The 17595-nt window shown below is 47.0% G+C and overlaps 7 protein-coding genes across 7 annotated transcripts; 4 read left to right on the plus strand and 3 right to left on the minus strand.

Annotated features, from left to right (window-relative positions):
- Positions 1 to 1785: 1785 nt before the first annotated feature.
- Positions 1786 to 2246, plus strand: BKA67DRAFT_532728 (uncharacterized protein; the record flags this gene model as incomplete). The annotated part of the gene is made up of 2 exons (XM_046099575.1): positions 1786 to 2047; positions 2107 to 2246. 2 exons carry the CDS (start codon positions 1786 to 1788, stop codon positions 2244 to 2246), a joined length of 402 nt encoding a protein of 133 aa, XP_045961755.1.
- A 2392-nt stretch (positions 2247 to 4638) lies between these two features.
- BKA67DRAFT_555519 (uncharacterized protein) lies at positions 4639 to 6663 on the minus strand. Its single transcript, XM_046102088.1, has one exon. The coding sequence runs from the start codon at positions 6370 to 6372 to the stop codon at positions 4792 to 4794; it is 1581 nt and encodes a 526-aa protein (XP_045961756.1). The 5' UTR covers positions 6373 to 6663; the 3' UTR covers positions 4639 to 4791.
- Positions 6664 to 8402: 1739 nt separating this feature from the next.
- Positions 8403 to 10212, plus strand: BKA67DRAFT_555520 (FAS1 domain-containing protein). The gene is made up of 3 exons (XM_046102089.1): positions 8403 to 9211; positions 9268 to 9728; positions 9783 to 10212. Exons 1-3 carry the CDS (start codon positions 8735 to 8737, stop codon positions 10099 to 10101), a joined length of 1257 nt encoding a protein of 418 aa, XP_045961757.1. The 5' UTR covers positions 8403 to 8734; the 3' UTR covers positions 10102 to 10212.
- Positions 10213 to 11430: 1218 nt separating this feature from the next.
- On the plus strand, positions 11431 to 12085 carry BKA67DRAFT_655787 (glutathione S-transferase domain-containing protein; the record flags this gene model as incomplete). Its single annotated transcript, XM_046106824.1, has 2 exons — positions 11431 to 11574; positions 11627 to 12085. 2 exons carry the CDS (start codon positions 11431 to 11433, stop codon positions 12083 to 12085), a joined length of 603 nt encoding a protein of 200 aa, XP_045961758.1.
- Positions 12086 to 14249: 2164 nt separating this feature from the next.
- BKA67DRAFT_532732 (uncharacterized protein) lies at positions 14250 to 14960 on the plus strand (the record flags this gene model as incomplete). Its single annotated transcript, XM_046099576.1, has 2 exons — positions 14250 to 14391; positions 14704 to 14960. The coding sequence occupies 2 exons, from the start codon at positions 14250 to 14252 to the stop codon at positions 14958 to 14960; spliced, it is 399 nt and encodes a 132-aa protein (XP_045961759.1).
- Positions 14961 to 15127: 167 nt separating this feature from the next.
- BKA67DRAFT_555529 (uncharacterized protein) lies at positions 15128 to 16192 on the minus strand. Its single transcript, XM_046102090.1, has 2 exons — positions 15626 to 16192; positions 15128 to 15568 (listed from the first exon to the last, which is right to left on the minus strand). Exons 1-2 carry the CDS (start codon positions 15838 to 15840, stop codon positions 15403 to 15405), a joined length of 381 nt encoding a protein of 126 aa, XP_045961760.1. The 5' UTR covers positions 15841 to 16192; the 3' UTR covers positions 15128 to 15402.
- On the minus strand, positions 16182 to 17542 carry BKA67DRAFT_555531 (endo-1,4 beta-D-xylanase; the record flags this gene model as incomplete). Its single annotated transcript, XM_046102091.1, has 2 exons — positions 17296 to 17542; positions 16182 to 17222 (listed from the first exon to the last, which is right to left on the minus strand). Coding segments are annotated over exons 1-2 (817 nt in total), but the record flags the coding sequence as incomplete, so codon positions are not given.
- Between the last annotated feature and the right edge of the window lie 53 nt (positions 17543 to 17595).

Genomic DNA, 17595 nt, shown 5'->3' on the forward strand with positions numbered 1-17595 from the left:
TGCGATTCTAGACAAAGTTGCGGTGGCAAGTTCGGATCAGATCCTTGAGGAGAGGATCCTTGGCTTTTCATTCCTTGCTCAGTTCGCCTTTCAAATGCTGTAGCGTAATGCCAACTACATGGAGCCGCTCAAGCAGCTGGCCATCTTTTCCCCAAGTTCAGTGCGTAGCTCGTGTCGCTGTAACGTCAGATGTAACAAATAAATTCTTTATCGCTGCTGTGAGTACGGCTTTGGAAACCCAATGGCCAACTATTCTCGCGAGATGTCGAGATGTGCAGTGGACTTACACCATACTCCGAGGACCGATCGATATCAACGCCATCATTCATCAACACTTTGAGGCAACCTTTGTGGCGGTACAAAGCAGCTATGCGAGCAGTTGCTAGACTAGGGTTCGCCGAGACTGCGCTGGGATCGGCACTGTCTTCGAGCAGTATTTTGACCGCTACAGCATTACCGACACCACCATGCGACGTATAGTAGCGCTAGGTCATGAGTTACTGAAGATACAAATCACCTTGAGTTCCGGCAGGAGTCATTCAAGGGCTTCAACAGTCATGTCTTTTCCGAACGAAGCTGTTCTGCAGAATACCGTACGGCCTAAGCCGTTGAGATGCTTGCTGGGATAACAAAAACGTCTCTCGTAGTGCAGATATGGTAGTAGCAACGCGTGACTTACGGGTGTAGCTCGGTAATAATATGTGTAGTTATCGTTGGCAAGTGTCCACGCACTTGATCTTTCGTATTGTTGCACATGACGAAGAAGGCCTTTTGTTTCAATGGATGGATCATGTCCCACAGCTAGGTGAAGTGGACTCTCGGGAAAGCGATTATTCCTTTTAGCAAAGAAGTCATCTTCCGTGTCCCTGACGAGTCCTGCCTGGAAAGAATGTCTTACCAATGTTCCGTTTACCAAAGTGTTTGCATACTACAGCCAATATATAAGGGTGTAGGTGTCTATCCGTATTTTGTTTTTGAGGTGATTTTAGCCCCGGTAGTGATGAGTGTCTTGAAAATATGAATGTGCCCTCACAATGCTGCTCAATATATTGCACGATAATCGTTATAGCCCTTGGTCTCGGCTTCGAGAAGCCATTTTGGATGCAAAGATAATTTTCGATCATTTAGCATCGAAGTCACTCAATTATCATCTCCGGCAAGGCAAGCTTGCTAAAAGTTGAAGCGATCGGTTGTGCCAACATGAAACTTGACTAATGTAAAATCTCTCTCACCAAAGTCCTTGACCTTCGACAGCATACCGCTAAGCTCCAGGTAGTTTGATAGAAGAATATCGCTAAGTTGCATAGACTAAAGCATACGCTACAAATTTGCCTACATCGAGGCTTGATTCGTGGGCTAAGGCCAGGTCAGATTGCGCGATACAGCGTCGATTGTTGTGCCATCCAAGTCGGAAAAGAATATTCCACGAATTACAAAGTACATTCTACCATGTTGTTTTCTAACCTTGATTCGAACCTGGAAGAACCGAGAATACTCGAGTGAGGTGATGAACCCAATCAGGTATTGCTGGCGATTTAGAGGTACTTCTTGGAGGATAGGACTTTGTTTTGGGAGAATACAAATCTAAGCTACATATAATCGTAGAAAGAATTAAATACGCGGCGCAAGATGCAGGTTGAAATACATATCGAAGCAGACCTGTACCATCATTCTTCACCTACTGTTGATCATCGTTTTTGACCCAACAGAGCGACGGGGCATTGGCTAGGGCGCCACATTCAAAAGACCTTTTCCTCAGAACTTAGAACGATATAGTGCAGTATAATGCTCGAGACGAGGTCGGCACTGGGCTTCCTCATGTTGTGCCTTTTCAACTGTGCCACCGCTGCCGACAGTAACGAATTCATCTCGCCCAATTTTCAGTCCTCCTTGAATACCGGCCGATTTGCAGGCGTTTCAGCATGGGATCTAGGATTGAGTCAGTTGATAGCATTTCAGTCGACCTGGGACGAATACAAAATTGAATTATGGCAGCAGAATTTGGACGTCGGTAATGCTACTTCATCGCCCACCCTTGTTTACGAACGTAAGCCGGGGCATGTGTCATGTCACTGTTTGGTACAGTTTGACTAATTCGTATTCAAGAGGACGCTGGAGATTATCTCCCTCAGAGCTTCTATTGGACTGTGCAGACCTATGAAATTCAGTTGCCCAACTCTCCAGTTTTCTTCTTTTGGCTCCGCGACAAAAACTCCCATAGTCAGCAGAGTTCTGCTTTTTTTTAACATTAAAATTCCTATTATCTTGAGTAGTTCAAGTACAACATCAATCACGAGTACGGCCGGGTCAAGACCGACTTCAATTGTATCGTACACGACTGGAACGTCCGCGTCGGCTACCTCGAACTTAACGGCTGTGCCTACTTCAGGCACCATCATCTCCAGCAGCATCCCACAGGCATCGTATTTGGTATCGACATCATCTAAAAATGCTAGCGGAAGGGTCTCCGGAGGGCAATTATCGGTATAGCAGTTGATATTTCTGTCGTTGGCCTTGTTGTACTAGTTTTAGTTGGTATTTTCTATTTAATAAAACGCAAGAAGCGCAAGGGGGGAGCAAATAAATGAGAGCCGTCGCCAAGCTGGGATCCTTATTATGTGTTCAAAAACCCCGAGGTTCCACAAAACTATCAACAAACCGATACTAGACACAGTACAGAACTAGTAGAGCTTGGTTAACTCTGTGATTAGATTCTAACATTAATACGACAAGTCATTCACATAGACCCCATTCCCCTCCCCCTTGAGACTAATATCAGTTAAAATAGGTGTTTAATTCTTCGTGAAAATCGGCACCAATGGCGATTATAACTAACAATAGAGTCCGCAATATCAGTACTGTGTTTTTCGTTAATAGTAGTCATGTGGTATTTGTGAATAAAACCGTGGTAAGTGACATTCATACGGAGAAGGTCCTAGAAGAGCCGCTTGTTCCTAGCCCTACCGTTGGTCTAATTGTTCACGACCTCGAAGAGTGTCCTTTATTTCAATGGAAGTATGCCGCGGAATTATACGTCAAGAACATTATGGTAGCGATGCTAGTACATAAGCTTAGTAAGAAGGGCTGTTATAGAAGCAGCTCTATGATTTGTTAGTCTTTTAGGCTCTCAGGAATGTATACTGAAATATCTTGGGCTAGTATCAGGATGGCCTTGATTAGACATTTATAATAAATGTTAAATGATACTGCTTAGATAGCAGGAGTCTCCCTTGCAGATTGCAATTGACAAGTCAAAACATTTGGTGGAATGCTGTTCAAGATTGAAACCACTAATTTCGGGTTTACTCTGACATCCGCTTTGGACTTGGAATAATTACCCTCTACACTGGCTAAATCACTATTCAATCCGCATGCCAATCGTTCCGAGATTCATTTCATAAGAAGGTGGAGTATCAGACCTTTTCGTGATACACAGTTCCTGACAACAAATGCAGCAATAGTAAGTGCATCGAGCCGATCATTTCCTTGGCACTAATGGTTGTTGCTACGCTTCACTGCATGATCTCTGGCACAGCTGTGTAATAGTGGCCCTGCTACGAACCTTCTTGCCAATCCCTCCTTCGACGATGGCCTCATGCCCTGGACTCTAATTTCTGAGCGTGCTAAGACTGGCAATAATACCAACAACTATTTGTAAGAACTATTTCATTACGCTACGAACTTGAGATAGCGATAGGTGCTTCGGCATTCTTGAAGGTGCTCAAAACATGCCGACTTCCAGCGAACCCGTGTCTTATCTGGCTATTGCAACAAAGTACACTCTGTCTGTAGATTTTCAAGGATGCATGAATACTAGTGCAGTTATCTTATTCAAAGCTGCATTATCGGTACCATATGCATAGACTCGACCGGACCATCTACCGTTGTGGGTATTCAGCGTTCTATAACCAAAACCTCGACTCCCTGGGAGACGACAACGGGAATATATATATACCGATGGTTTCAGATGTGACATTTATGCTCGCTGCATCCTGTGCTAAATCTGTCACAGTTGCACTACAGCTCCGGTTCGCCAATGCAGTTTGTTTTTCAAGGTCCGCCTTTGCAGCTATGTGACCCCGATCCAGCCACGAGTATTCTGGAGGTGATTCTTTCAAAAACAACGAGCTCGGTGGCTCCTAAGCTCCACTACTGGTCCAGCCACGGATACATCAGAGACCAACAGCTGCACGGCTGAGACTTACCGCAACGACGTCGGAAATCACTAGCACTACGGGGTAAAGCATCACTACCCCCGAATCAACAACGGATCCGTATTGGTTCAAAGATGGCTAGCGACTTGGAGATGGCCGATAGCTTAACGACAGCAGCCCCTGAAGAATCCGCATCATCCACCGATGCAGAAACGACGATCAGATCCGAGTTCAGCACATCAGGCATGCCTGATTCGATGATTGGTAGCTTTAGATGAAGGGGACTAAAACTGGTCATTGGAAATGTGGGTAATCGTCGTGCGCTGTGCCCCTTCTGCCCCTCTCTTTGAACACGCGCACGGGCCGCACGGGCCGCCCTGCAAAGCATGATGAACCACAGTAGTGGACCTATGAACTTCGTCGCTGGGCTTCCCCGCACTGCTGCTAATTGGTGGCACTTTCCCTCCGATATGGCGGATTCAGCGGTGTTCTCGAACTAAACCTTAATAATTAGATGCTAAGCTTAAATTCTATTATACCGTGATGCGTAGTATACTTATATAATGTCTGCGCTAAGCCAAGTATATATTATTTGATCAAGAGTAAATCACAAGCCACCCAATTCCTGTGTCTTATACTAGTGAGCCATGTTTGTCTCGTATCGCCGGAGAATAGCAGTGTAGTCGTTGTACCATTCCTCAAGCCACCCTGTCGCGTCAAACATGCGAGTCGTGTAGCAACTCAACGTAGGATCAAGAGACTTAATACATGCTATCAAATCTCGCAGCTTCAGACCACACTGCTCGATGCGGAAACTGTCCTTTGTTAGACATTTTCCGTAAGTGTTTGCTGGGTCGGTAGCCGCCACCAAGACAGTGACCAGCACGAAAAGAGAGTATATCACGGTTGGGGCAAAACAAAACGTAGGGAGGCTGAGTAACAGAACAGGGTCCATCTCTGCGGCAGTGTCAATGACGGCGTGGCAGTTCTGGATGATGGCTTCAAGCGCCGTTTTGAGAGGAGGGATGATATTGGCTGGTATTGGGAAGTCTTTGATAGCGATGCGTCCCGGGATAAACGGTGCTGCAAACGATGCCTTGTTTGTAGGGGTATGTAGCACAAGTTCGTAAATATGTATCATGGCTACATGACGCCACACTTTGAGCGTCTGTGACGATGCAAGGCTACGTGGAACCTGAGCTGCCCATGCGTCGACCTTGTCCTTCAGAGTCTCAATTGTAGCATGAGAACTGTAGTCGTTGCCGTCTACGAAAGTAGCTAATTGGCAAAGACAAAGGTGGTTGGAAATCTCTTGAATCAGCTGGGTGATGCGAACGATCTGACAAAGCAGAATATCGGATTGTTCCCCTCTGCTTTCCAGGTGTAAGAGGCAGTCTTGGTGATGAGAATTCCACGTGACTGTAATAGGCCGACGCATACTTATAGATGATGTCGAGAGTGCCACGAAACAGGCAAGCCAAGTACGCCGTGCCTCGAGTGATGTTGGATCCTCGTGCCGGCAGAAATACGCCACCGGAGAGGGCTGCAGCGAAACCCCGGCAATCCCGAGGTCAATGGCCATGTCAGCAGCTAGTTGGACGATCTGATAGCAACTTGCCTGCTGCCCTCTCCGCGTGGTCTTGTTCCAAAAGGCCGCCACGAGCAGCGCCTGCACGAGTTCAAGGGATCGCTGTCCCCTGCCTATTACCTCGTCGCCAAGGATGTGCATTGTTTCTCGCACGAGCTCGTCGTGCACGTCGAGCTCAGTGCCTTGCGTCTCCTGCGTGACACAATACACCAGCACAGAGAGCAGTAGTATTGGAGATTTCGCACGAATACGGTCCAGTGTCATGGTCAGGCGAATCACTGGCCACGCAGCTCCCGCCTGGTGCGCAAAGAGGCGGAGCAGATCTTGTTGTTTGCTTGGCGGAATACGGGCGTCCAAGAACGATAACACGGCATGATTGTGGTTCTCCAGCAGGCTACCGGGCGACCGGTTCGGCGTCATGCTTCTGCTCTGGTCTCGAAGCGCGTTCTTGAATTCCTGGACCTGAGCTTCGAGCTCATTGATGCGGTCGCGCTGAAGACGAGATGCCGCCGGCACGCACTCCACGTTGTTGCGGCTACACCGCTCGCACGCCGCTCCAGTGGACGTACTTACATCGCACTTGATCTTGAGACGATGGCACTCTTCACAAGCACGATACCGTTTCCTCATATTGTATTCGAAATGTGCGATATTTGTGACTAGGGTAAAATGAAAGGATGGCCATCATTTCATAGCTCCTCAAGGATTAGTCATAGTCCCCAAGGCTTTTGGCTGTGGGTCTCTGCCTTCGTACAATTCCAGACTTGAGTCCTCAGCGAACATCTCAAAATCGCCATATAAATCCACACTTCATTTGCTAGTCATTTGTAAAATTAATTTATTGGAGCCCCACAGCTTGGACTCAGTCTGTTTCTTGACGGCAAAAGGGAGTATTAATGATTAGTTCTAGGCCTACCTTATTTAGGTTCTAGGCCATGACACCTAGGCTGCCTTATTCTCAAGGCTTGATTACTTGTGACCCCGCTCCCACCAGTTATATAGCAGTTTCATCTGACCTCAGCATTTTCCAAAGCTGAATTTCTTTAATTACCCAACCCATTCACTCCCCACACATATCATCAATCTCATTTTATACTACAAACTTTTAGTAGAATCCAGTATCGAACCTGTCGCTTGAAAAATATCTCGCTCAAGAACAAATCGCTCTTTTAACATGAATTCACACCCGACGCCCCACAATACAATGTCTCTACCCTATTTGGACTGGGTTATCACCACCGGTTCAAATGTATAGGATGTTATAGTCATGTTATCCACTGTTCTTTCAGTCATACAGCTTCTCTAGTGTAGACTAGTTCCGGTTCTGGGAACCTGCCCGATCCTCCGCCTCTTCAACATCCTCCACATCCCCAAGACAGAATGCAGTATTCAAGGATTTCCTCATGCCTATGAACACGAGCTCAAAACGAATTTCAAAAGTTCTTTCAGGGATCTGTCCGGGACCATCAGGCTCAATCCCTGGACTATATCCGGCTGTCCTCACCCGTTAGACTACTTGCGGTCTGCTTTAACGAACCACCTGTAGGACCAGAAGTCCGTACTTCCCTCTTAGATCCGAGGAATATTTTTATCAGGGTCACATAGCTAGATACCGAGAAATAGAGGTGGAAGGAAGGCTTGCAAGACCCAAGTGAATGCTAGTGCCGGTGCTGGTAGTGATAACGCCCTGCTTGAGCAGCCCAATCAGTACTTAGAAAGAATATAAAAGGCCGTCGAGAGTGATGCTGCGGTAACGGGTAAGTATCAGACTATGCTAATACCCCTATATTTATGATATGAGGCTATCGAGCGCTACAGTGGGTGGCATTATGCTCGGGTTCAGAATGATGGCTGAAGGTATACTTTTTCTCAAACCAGCTTCAATCACCTGAAAGCAACGTGTCGATCTTGAGCATATATATGCCAATCAAAAGATGGATATTCGTATCAAAGAAGGCGTCATACTCAGTATCACATGGTCATGATTGAAAATGATAAAATGTAGGCAAGAAGGCAACTATCCCACAGCGCAGCATACCAGGCTTATTATTTAGTAATTTACCATGTACATCACGCATCCTGGGAGTTATTTTGGGATCGGGATCAGTGCAGTTTGTGGGTATTTTCAAAGTCTCATACTGCATATTCTACAGTCGCTGGCATTCTTCAGGCGTCGTGCTCGATGCGTAGAATAGTTTCGGCGTTATGCGTTATCGGAATCTCAGTAAGGAGTGAAGCACAAACATACTCACAACTCTCACGAGTCAGTCACAATGTAATCACGAATAGAAGACAGTTCTCGGTCGACTCTATCTTATGTCACCAAAAGTATGGACTGGCTTTTCCGCACTAGGGGCCAATTGAACTAAACAAATATCTGAGGTATCAGCTGAAAGCAGACATCCGGAAGCAAGACACACATCATGTCAGCGCTACACAGTGCTAGAAATGGACCAATTCGGAAAGAAATCAATTCAAATAGACGGACGCTGAACCTGAAGCCTACTGTATTGGCGTGGTCTGAATGCCGGGGAATTTTAAGCTAAATTGCTTCTCTGCATAAGAATGGAGTCGGCAAATTTTGGCCGTCTCCGCTCCTAGCGATGCCTTCGGTGATTGGTGTTCGCGTGTCTGGGCAAGGGCTGTGCAGATTTGGACATCATGGGTCGTGAGATTTTAACAATGCTTAGAACACCAAAATCGGGAGAGAAATGCTAACTTAGTTGGACTTTCCTCGATCGTGGGACTCCAAATACGACGACTGCGTCTTGGCTGGCCGTCATGAATCATGATTGTCAGCACGCGAGCCTTGATCTGTGGGAGGCTGGAGCTACCTTGCGCTGCCCTGATCCAAGTTCATGTATAAAGAGCATGTCGTGAGCTCATCGACTTGGAGAAAATGACTTTCGAGTATCATATTACACACTTCAATCTTTCTCACTGACCAACATCTATCTTTCCACACGCCGCTGCGTTTCTGAATCCCCTCATCATGCGTCCATCAATTTGGTCTTGTGTGTTAATGGCTGGCTCCTGCCTGGCTCAGGGTGACCTTGCTGCGCTTCTCGCCTCTCAAGATGACCTCAGCACGCTGCTTGAGCTTGTCAAACTTGTGGATGGCCTTGCAGACACTCTCTCCTCGGCTTCTAATATTACCATCATGGCGCCAACAAACCAAGCCTTCGCAAATGTACCACGGGACATCCCGGAAGGTGAGGCCATCGAACTTCGCAATGATACTATCTCGATTGGAGCTCTCCTTGCGAACCACGTCTTCAAAGGAGTATATCCTTCAAACGTCATCACCAATATTCCTACGTTTGCCCAAACTTTGCTCGACGATTCATACATTACTGCTCGGCAGCCCTTTTCCAACTTTACTGGCGGTGCCTACAATGGACTCGTAAAGAACGGAGATGATGTGTGCATCCTGTCTGGAGAGCAAACCGTCTCTACCGTCACCAAAGCTGTCCGTATTTCCTTCATCTGCATACACAATCTACAGTGCACTGATGTAACATACAGGATATTACCCTGGGTGAAGGTATCACGATCCACAAGGTCGACACAGTACTTGCATTTGGGGCTCCGTTGCAACTCTTCACATTTCGATCGGGCTACCTCGCCATGAATGCCGCGCTGGAGGCTGCTCAACTAAACTTCGCGCTAGGCGAGACTGGAGCCGACGTTCAAGGCCTCAATATCTCTGACTACACCATCTTTGTCCCCACGGACGCGGCCTTCAAGTCGATTGGCTCCGTGCTTGAGTCGGCGGACACAGAGACGCTCCAGGAGGTCCTTCGCTACCACATTATCCCCAACAATGTCATCTTCTCACCATCCTTGGGCAATGTTACAGTTCCGTCCCTCCAAGGGACCAACCTGACTTTCACTGTCTTACCAGACGGTTCTGCCTGGGTGAACAACGCAAAAATCACGTTTCCTAACACCATTTTATATAACGGTATCGCCCACGTAATTGATAGGTTAGTGGATTGCAATCGCAAGAAACTGTATATGCTAACCTGGCTTATTCTCAGCGTATTGAGTCCAGGACACTTTGACCGAGCCTCTTTAGAGCCGTCTGCGCCTGCATCTGAAAGACTCGCCTTTCCCAACGCATCATCGGTCTCGAGCTTACCTTTCTCAAGCGTCGCTTTCTCAACGGATCTTATGACATACACAGCAACGCCAGTGCTGCTTCAGACTGTTGCTACCGTCGCAACCCCTCTAGCCGGTGCCACCACCACAACGTCAAGCCAGCCAATTCCTGTTCCAACTGGTACTGGTATTGGACTATTCCCCCACGTGGTTTTAGCCCTTTCTGTCGCAATAGGTATCGCTGCATTTCTTATCTAAAACTACCGGGCTCTAGGGAGGAGCAAAAGGCGAATGATATGAGAGCTAAGTACTAGTGCATGACTAGTAGCTACTATAGAATTATGGAAATATAATATACTCTCAATATCATCCATACTATAGTCGCTGATATCTTCAAGCACAGCTTGATCCCCCGTGAACTCTGCCGGATGGTAAAGGTAACCAAGACTACAGCTCACATAAACGCTAGAATGTTCAATTATATTGTGCAGATATTGTATTAGATGAAGTCTGTCCTTGGTATCCTTTTCACACAGAGCCTCTTACTGTAATTTCTTATCTGCTGCTGAGTAAGTGAACGAGGTTCTCAGGACGATCCCCTTGCCTTTCAATTGGACTGAGTTGGACTCTCCATCTTTTCTAACTCAACTCGCCAGTAGTTAAATGCCCACCCATTCCTGCTAGATATCTCCCCCCACGTATAACAAACCCCATTTTCTAACGAAAGGGACCGTCGCCGCCTCCTCCGCTGCCAGAACTACTTCTAAGCTCAAATACTAACCCTAAATAGTTCTTTCATAATTGTTAACCATCGTGGTTGCGAAATACCAACCGGCGCATTTGGAAATTGGATTTAAAGGTGGAGATGAGCACAAATCAGCCCAGGTATGTACGGACTTTCTGTTTTAGTAAAAACCGACCAGATGTATAGGCTTTTAATAGGAATCGATTGGGCATGTAACAAGATTGCGACTCTCTGCCAGCGTGCTTCAAACTCCCCATATCGCTGTACACAATAACCACATCAGGTTAATAATCGCTCAATGTCCCAATTAGGAAATAAAGTTTGTGATTTTCCGAACAGCCGTGGGGAAAAATGGTGCGAAAAGTCTCCACCGCCCCGCAGCAGTCTGGAGCCTGAGAACGTCATCAAAAGAATATACCAACAGGTACGGATCTGTATACACAGCATAAATACTTCACATGCATGATAGGTCCCGCTGTAGAAATTCACAGTGGTAGGAACCTTCGTATGTACGAGGATATGATGAATAATTTGTGGGGCCCTCTTACGATATTCTTGAATTACAAATCTCATGATTCACTTTTATAGTGGACATTAGACTATCCTAAGTTAGGTCAGTGGTGGGCCACTTCCTTCATGGGCCGAGATCGTCTGCCACTCGAATTAGACTGTGGATGTAGTTGTTAGGACACACTCTAACCTAACTTGTTTGAAGACGTAGCCGCTAGTGGCGGAAGGCATTATTATATAAAGTGCAAGGTGCAGCTTTGCGTCAGCCTGTAACTATCAGCAACATTCCACATTATCATACATCATTAGCCAGACACATCCGTAAGAACGAAATGCCACTTGAAGTTTATCACCTCCAGCTCTCTCAGTCGGAGAGAATTGTATGGCTCATCGAGGAGATGGGAATTCCCTACAACTTGCACGTCTTCAAGCGAAATCCCCAAACTGCTCTAGCACCGGATGAGTTGAAGGCGATCGTATGTAATCACCTTGAGCCCGTGTAGACTAAGTTAGCTAACAAACGATTAGACACCATATGGTACTGCGCCCTATTTTAGAGACACATCAAAGATTCCCGAAGTCGCCTTGTCAGAGTCGTCAGCCATAGTTTCGTATATTGTCTCCGTGTTCCCTTCCGCGCCTGGTCACCCGCGTCTCATCAGAACCCCGGATGATCCGGACTACTCGACTTACCTACAATGGTTTCATTACGCCAACGGTTCCCTCCAACCTTCCATCGCGCAACAAATAACGATGATACTCTCCGGACTTGGTGAAAGTATCGCTACGAAGATCTACCGCAGCCGACTCCTCAACCAGCTCAAGCTAGTTGATGAGCATTTAGCGAAGAGCAAGTGGTTTGCAGGCGAGGAGCTTAGTGCTGCGGACTGTATGATAATGTTCAGTCTTTCGACGCTGCGCGGTTTCAGCCCGGTTGACCTAGGCCCGTATCCAAATATTTTAAGATGGATGAAGGACGTATCGTAAGCAAATTTCGGAATCATTTTCTACCTTTTCTTGCATGTCTATGGAGCCGAGTTTGCCTATTAGAGACAATATTCTCTGCTTGACTGCTTCGCAATACCCCCGAAGGATCATTCTTCTCTCCTCCCCCGCTTCCACATTATGAAAAGTTCCTAACTCTGATTACTGTAGTGAGAGACCAGCATATAAGCGAGCGCTAGAGAAGGGCGACGATGGTATGGCCCCAATGATTGAACCCCAAACGAGGATGTTTACACAGTTTCCGGCGTTTAAAGACGCATTGGAAAAGGTGGCGACATGAACAAGGTCGATCGAGAAATTGCCTGGGGCCCTAGGCCAAACATATAGACTAGAGTCAGAGGGTCAGGAAAGAGTCATTGTGATTTAAGCTTCATTATCCCGGATAACGTTTTTACATTCTGAAACCGTACGACTCTTCTCAATCGATATATGGGTCTCTGTATTTCAAGAAGTATATATCCATACGCAACGCGATGAATATGGAAATGCCTGCCTGGAAGCTATGCGATGATACCCATTTGAGTGCGTCGCCGCACTGAAAGGCGATGCAACGATTAATTTGAGCCTAAAATTAATGTGTTGCATTTCCTCGATGGTTTCCTATAGTACCGTGAAACCAGCACAAAAGGTAGCTGAGACTGAATCACACTTTCCAGAGAAACGATGCCGATTAATTCCCCCACGAGGTTGGTAGGGAGATAGATACTTGAAGATGTGCAGTTTCGAGATTCGATGACTCTGGCTCCATAGCTCTGGATTTCTTGTTCAAGTAAGAATGCCGACCAAAACCAAGAGAACTTGAATCTGCTCGCCGAGAATCCTGGTTGTTACGGCAAATTTGATAAGGCAGGCGTGCTCGATAGCAAGCCAATCATGGAAAGCGTGCCTTTTGTATTACAGATGGGCATGGGGAAAAAAGCCTCGGCAAAATCTTCGGATTATATCAAATCGCTCCGTCTTCACCTGTTGATGACTGGATCCCACGGTGAAAATCATTGCGTCAAGCATCAACAGCCCTGGGACTTCTTGTTATGGCTGTTGACAGCTTCAGCAGTGAGTCGCCGTGTAATGATGGATAGTGGTGACGGATAGTGGAGATGGAGGAAGAATTAGAGGGCCCAGGAAGTTGTGAATCGTTTGCCCTCCAACTTAGTAGCAATCAAATTTCGTAGACGCGACCTATCAAAATCTCTATATTGCTTCTTGACGTTTGCTTCAAAGTGTATCAATTGTCCTCCGACTCTGCGGAGGCTTGGTTATGCCGCTAACTTGGTTCAGAGTGGAATCCACAAACTTCTAATTCCACGTGAGTCCTAGCGGAGCTTGTTTGTTGTGCCGGTTGTTCTCGCTTGAAACAATGCCTGGAGATTTAACATGAAGGGACAAGAACTACGTGACTCGAGTTTTAGGTGTCCGTCTCTAGCATTGTAACAAAGTTTTGGTGTCCTATCATCGTCCACCATTTAATTTTTATAAGACCTCCCAAAAGCGCAGTAGCAGCCCCCAAGCCCCCGATGTAATTAGTGGCTTGTGATTGACCACTGACAGCTCAGAATCTTATCACGGCTTGAGCAGCTGCAATTACGTCACGCAATACTTTCGCCCAAGATACCGGGAGTCACACGTCTCAGGTACCATTTTTCAGCCTGGACAAGGGCCTTGCAAGAAACATGTGTCGGAGATGTAGGTACCCAACAAGCAATTCTAAATGGCCCCCCAGAGCGATGTAGGGCCTTGGAATGCGTACCTCGCATTGGAGCCATCCGTCCATGATGACGACAGCGGGGGAACCATTCCAAAACGCATGATAAAGCTGGTGCTGGGCCGAACAATTAACAATACCGATGTCCTCCGGTTACGCATGCGAAAGTATAACCAAAAGAGCATACAGATTTGTTCATCTACAAGTTCAAAGATATTTTTGACTCGCCAGGGTTTAAAAATCAGGTATGTGAAAGGCAAAAGCATCCCGCGCCAGATCCTGGTCTGCCGATGTCGTGCGCATCGCGCGCCTAGCATCTAGCCGAGTACAAAATCATGCGACGACCCCATGTCATCAACCTGTAGCTTTTTCTCTCACAACTCAGCATACGTTCAACACTTTTTTCTAACCAACACTTATTGTACAGACCAGCAAACCGCATAAATGACTGCACCCGAGGTATCTCACGGCCGGGGTGGTGCCGGTAACATCAATCCTGATGACACCAAATACATCGACGGCGAGATCGTGCGCGTTGGAACACCAGGCTCGCAAGGTGCTGGCGCATACAGCACTGGACGAGGCGGTACGTGTGCCTACTATTGCTCATGTTAGCGGGTGGTTTTGAGGCGTGTCCAGGCTTTGAAGTTGTTGTTGTAGTCTTAGTAGCACTGATGAGCGCAAATTGCGTCCTTTGCCTGGCTTGATTCCCGGCAAGCGCCACCGCAGGATTGACAATTACTCTGCGCATTTTCTTAGGCATGATTTCTTTTGCTTAGCCAGATTGATCTGTGTCGACCATGAATTTTTCTGGCCAGGTGGTTTTCTTAAAAATTTTTTTTTTCTTATCAAGCTTGCGTTTGGTAATCTCGTAGGTGGCTAAACTGACTGTCTATAGGAGGAGGGAACATCGGCGACAAAGGTATCGCGCCCACCGTGCGTCAAGATGCAGACATCGTCCCCGAAGCTGCGGTACGCCCGCTTGAAGACGAAGACGTTCACACAGGCCGTGGCGGCGCCGGCAACGTTCATATTGGGCCTGAGCACAAAAAGAAAAAGGTCATCGATGGTGCAGCGCATGAGGAGCCACCTGCTAGCCATGGCAGTGTCGCGGATAAACTGAAACACAAGGTCCTGGGCGTTTTCAAGAAGTGAGGCATTGATAACAACGAAGAACGATGAATAAGCAGACTTAGATTGGTCTGAATCGGATACCCCCTTGGATGAGGATGAGAGGAATGGAGATAAATCAGCTTTACAGCTTAATGATACTCAGCACTTACACTGAAATTACGCAATTTCATGATTCGCCACATATAAGAATTAAAAGATAATTTTTGGTCAAAGCTTCAAGTACATCCTATCTTCATTCCCTTGCCTAATCTCGGACACTGTGAAAACTCGTTCATGCGCATTTGAGCAGATACGGACTGTTATTCAGCTCCGTGGCATAGGTTATACTTTATCCTTCTACATGGCTTCCTTCATACACATGTTCTAGTCGGACACAACCGGTCCAACAGTGCCATAGTTGATTCATTTCCAAATGTTGGTTTCTTTGTAAAGTGATGTCTCACTGACGCGCATCGAGGAGCGTTTAACGACTTGGTGGGAAGGTGATGACACCAGCCCACTGCATTAAGACCATGTAAACAAACATAAAAAAGTACCATAGCGCCATGGTGAGCTTATCGGGATTGGCCACATGCATTAGTTCGAAGATGGTGTTTCCTAACATGAGAACCAGTGTAATGAAGATGGGGCTATCCACGGTTAGTTTATGCAAATCGGATTACGGGTTTCTTTGGTGGAGTTCTTACGTCCAGTGACTTTTGGCAATTGTCATGAATATACCTTTTAAGTCGCGTTGAGAGTGGCGAACATTCGGGTGAACCATATTCGAGCCTGATAGAACCGCTGTGGAGTGGTCAGAATCATATTGGATTTCGCAATCGATTAGCGATTTATGTGCTTCTGTATCTGGATCTAGGTGGAATATTTCCATCGTTGGTGAACATGCCACAGTCCCGTTCATGAAGGATCAAATGTCACTGGCGTCGAAATAAAGTTTATGGATATTGGAAGGGGTAGTGGACAATGTAAGTCACAAGGTGTCGCGAACCAAAATGCTGGGAAAAGGGCCTAGAATACCAAGTAGCTAGGTTCCTGTTTCGGTGCTTGCAGTGTTAAATGATTGAAATAAGTACGATGGCAGGGATGATTTATCAGGCCTTGCTGTTGCTTCAGAATCATATATTTGTCCGAGGCATTTCGGAACACCGGCACCATTATTGTATTGAACAACAACGTCGGCCCGGGGCACTCGTTTGGCGTATCTAGCTCCCCAGGATGAGGCCCCATAATGTAACGGTCTCACCACACTAAATACCAAGGGTTTGAAAGTTGAAATATGATCCTCAGCTCTACGTGATCATAACCACTCTGTAATTTTGTTCCCCGCACGCACATGGAACTGCGAAAATTGCGTCCTTGCACGGAGGCCTCATAATAGTATTGGCATGCAAGATGTCTTGTGCAGCAGGGGATCCTCTTTTTTATTGGGCCTCCGACTGCGCCGCAGGCAAAGCAAGACGATACAGTGACTCATCTTATTCATTGTTCCGAGGCAGTTTTCACCTCGAGAGGCTCCGTCACGACGATCTACGTTGCGAAATTTGCCGAACGGCGCTTTTTGAACAATCACTCGTTCGTAACATCATGTTTAAGCAGACCTTTCCAGTCAAAGGTGTTTATTAATACGAATCGACACGATCTGACATAGTATGTCCTACACTGCTCTGAGAAGCGTGGTTTGCACTACGCCACCATCTATTTCAAGGCGTTGACGACTGCGGTGTAAGCAGCTTTGGGGCTGTAGTTGGTATCGAAAAGAAGCGGGTTTGTGCTAGCTCTCCATGAGTCCTGTAATATCGTCAGCTGAATCTCAATACGTTCTATCTTGAGAATAAAACTTACGGGATCTCTAACACCCCAGACGGTGATACCGACACAAGTAGGGGTATCCAAGCACGCCTTAGTAACAGCAGAATAATCGTTGCTGGGTGCGGTCTGAATGTCCAATTCCGTAACTGCGACCTCCTTAACACCCGTGGCTGCAAGAGCCTTCAGTGCTGCGGCGGCGTTGCCACCCTGTCCAGCAGAGAGATGACCCTGGGAACCAATTCCATCAATGGGCACGCCGGCGGCGATCCACTTCTTGACGTGGGCCACCATACCGTTGGTGAGCTTAGCGTAAGACGCAGAATCGAGGTTGTAGTCGTTGATGTACAAGATAGCGTCCGGGTCGGCTTTTCGAGCGGCCTCGAAGGCAATACGGACAAAGTCCTCGCCTAGCACGGTGTAGAAGACGGAAGAGCGCATGGAACCATCTTCGTTGAAGATCTCGTTCACGACGTCCTAAGAAAAAGAGTTAGTGAAAATCCTGGTGAAGTAAAGAGTTCCCTAAACCAAGTGAAAGAGAAGTACGGACCCAAGCCCTGATCTTTCCCTTATACCTAGTGACCAAGGTTGTAACATGGTTTTGCAAGACGCTGGTCAGCTTGGTCTTGTCTCGGATGTTGCTAACCCAGCCCGGAAGCTGGCTGTGCCAGCACAGTGTATGGCCACGAACGGTCTTGTTGTTCGTGGTGGCCCAGTCTACCAAGTAATCGCCACCGGCGAAGTTGAATTTGCCCTCAGACGACTCGGTTGTGTCCCATTTCATGCTGTTCTCGGGCGTCACCTGGCCAAAGTCCTGTTGGATGACGGCTGCGGACTTGCCAGTGCTCAG

This window comes from Truncatella angustata (assembly GCF_020726525.1).
Source record: "Truncatella angustata strain MPI-SDFR-AT-0073 chromosome Unknown BKA67scaffold_2, whole genome shotgun sequence".
Classification (NCBI taxonomy): Eukaryota; Fungi; Ascomycota; class Sordariomycetes; order Amphisphaeriales; family Sporocadaceae; genus Truncatella; species Truncatella angustata.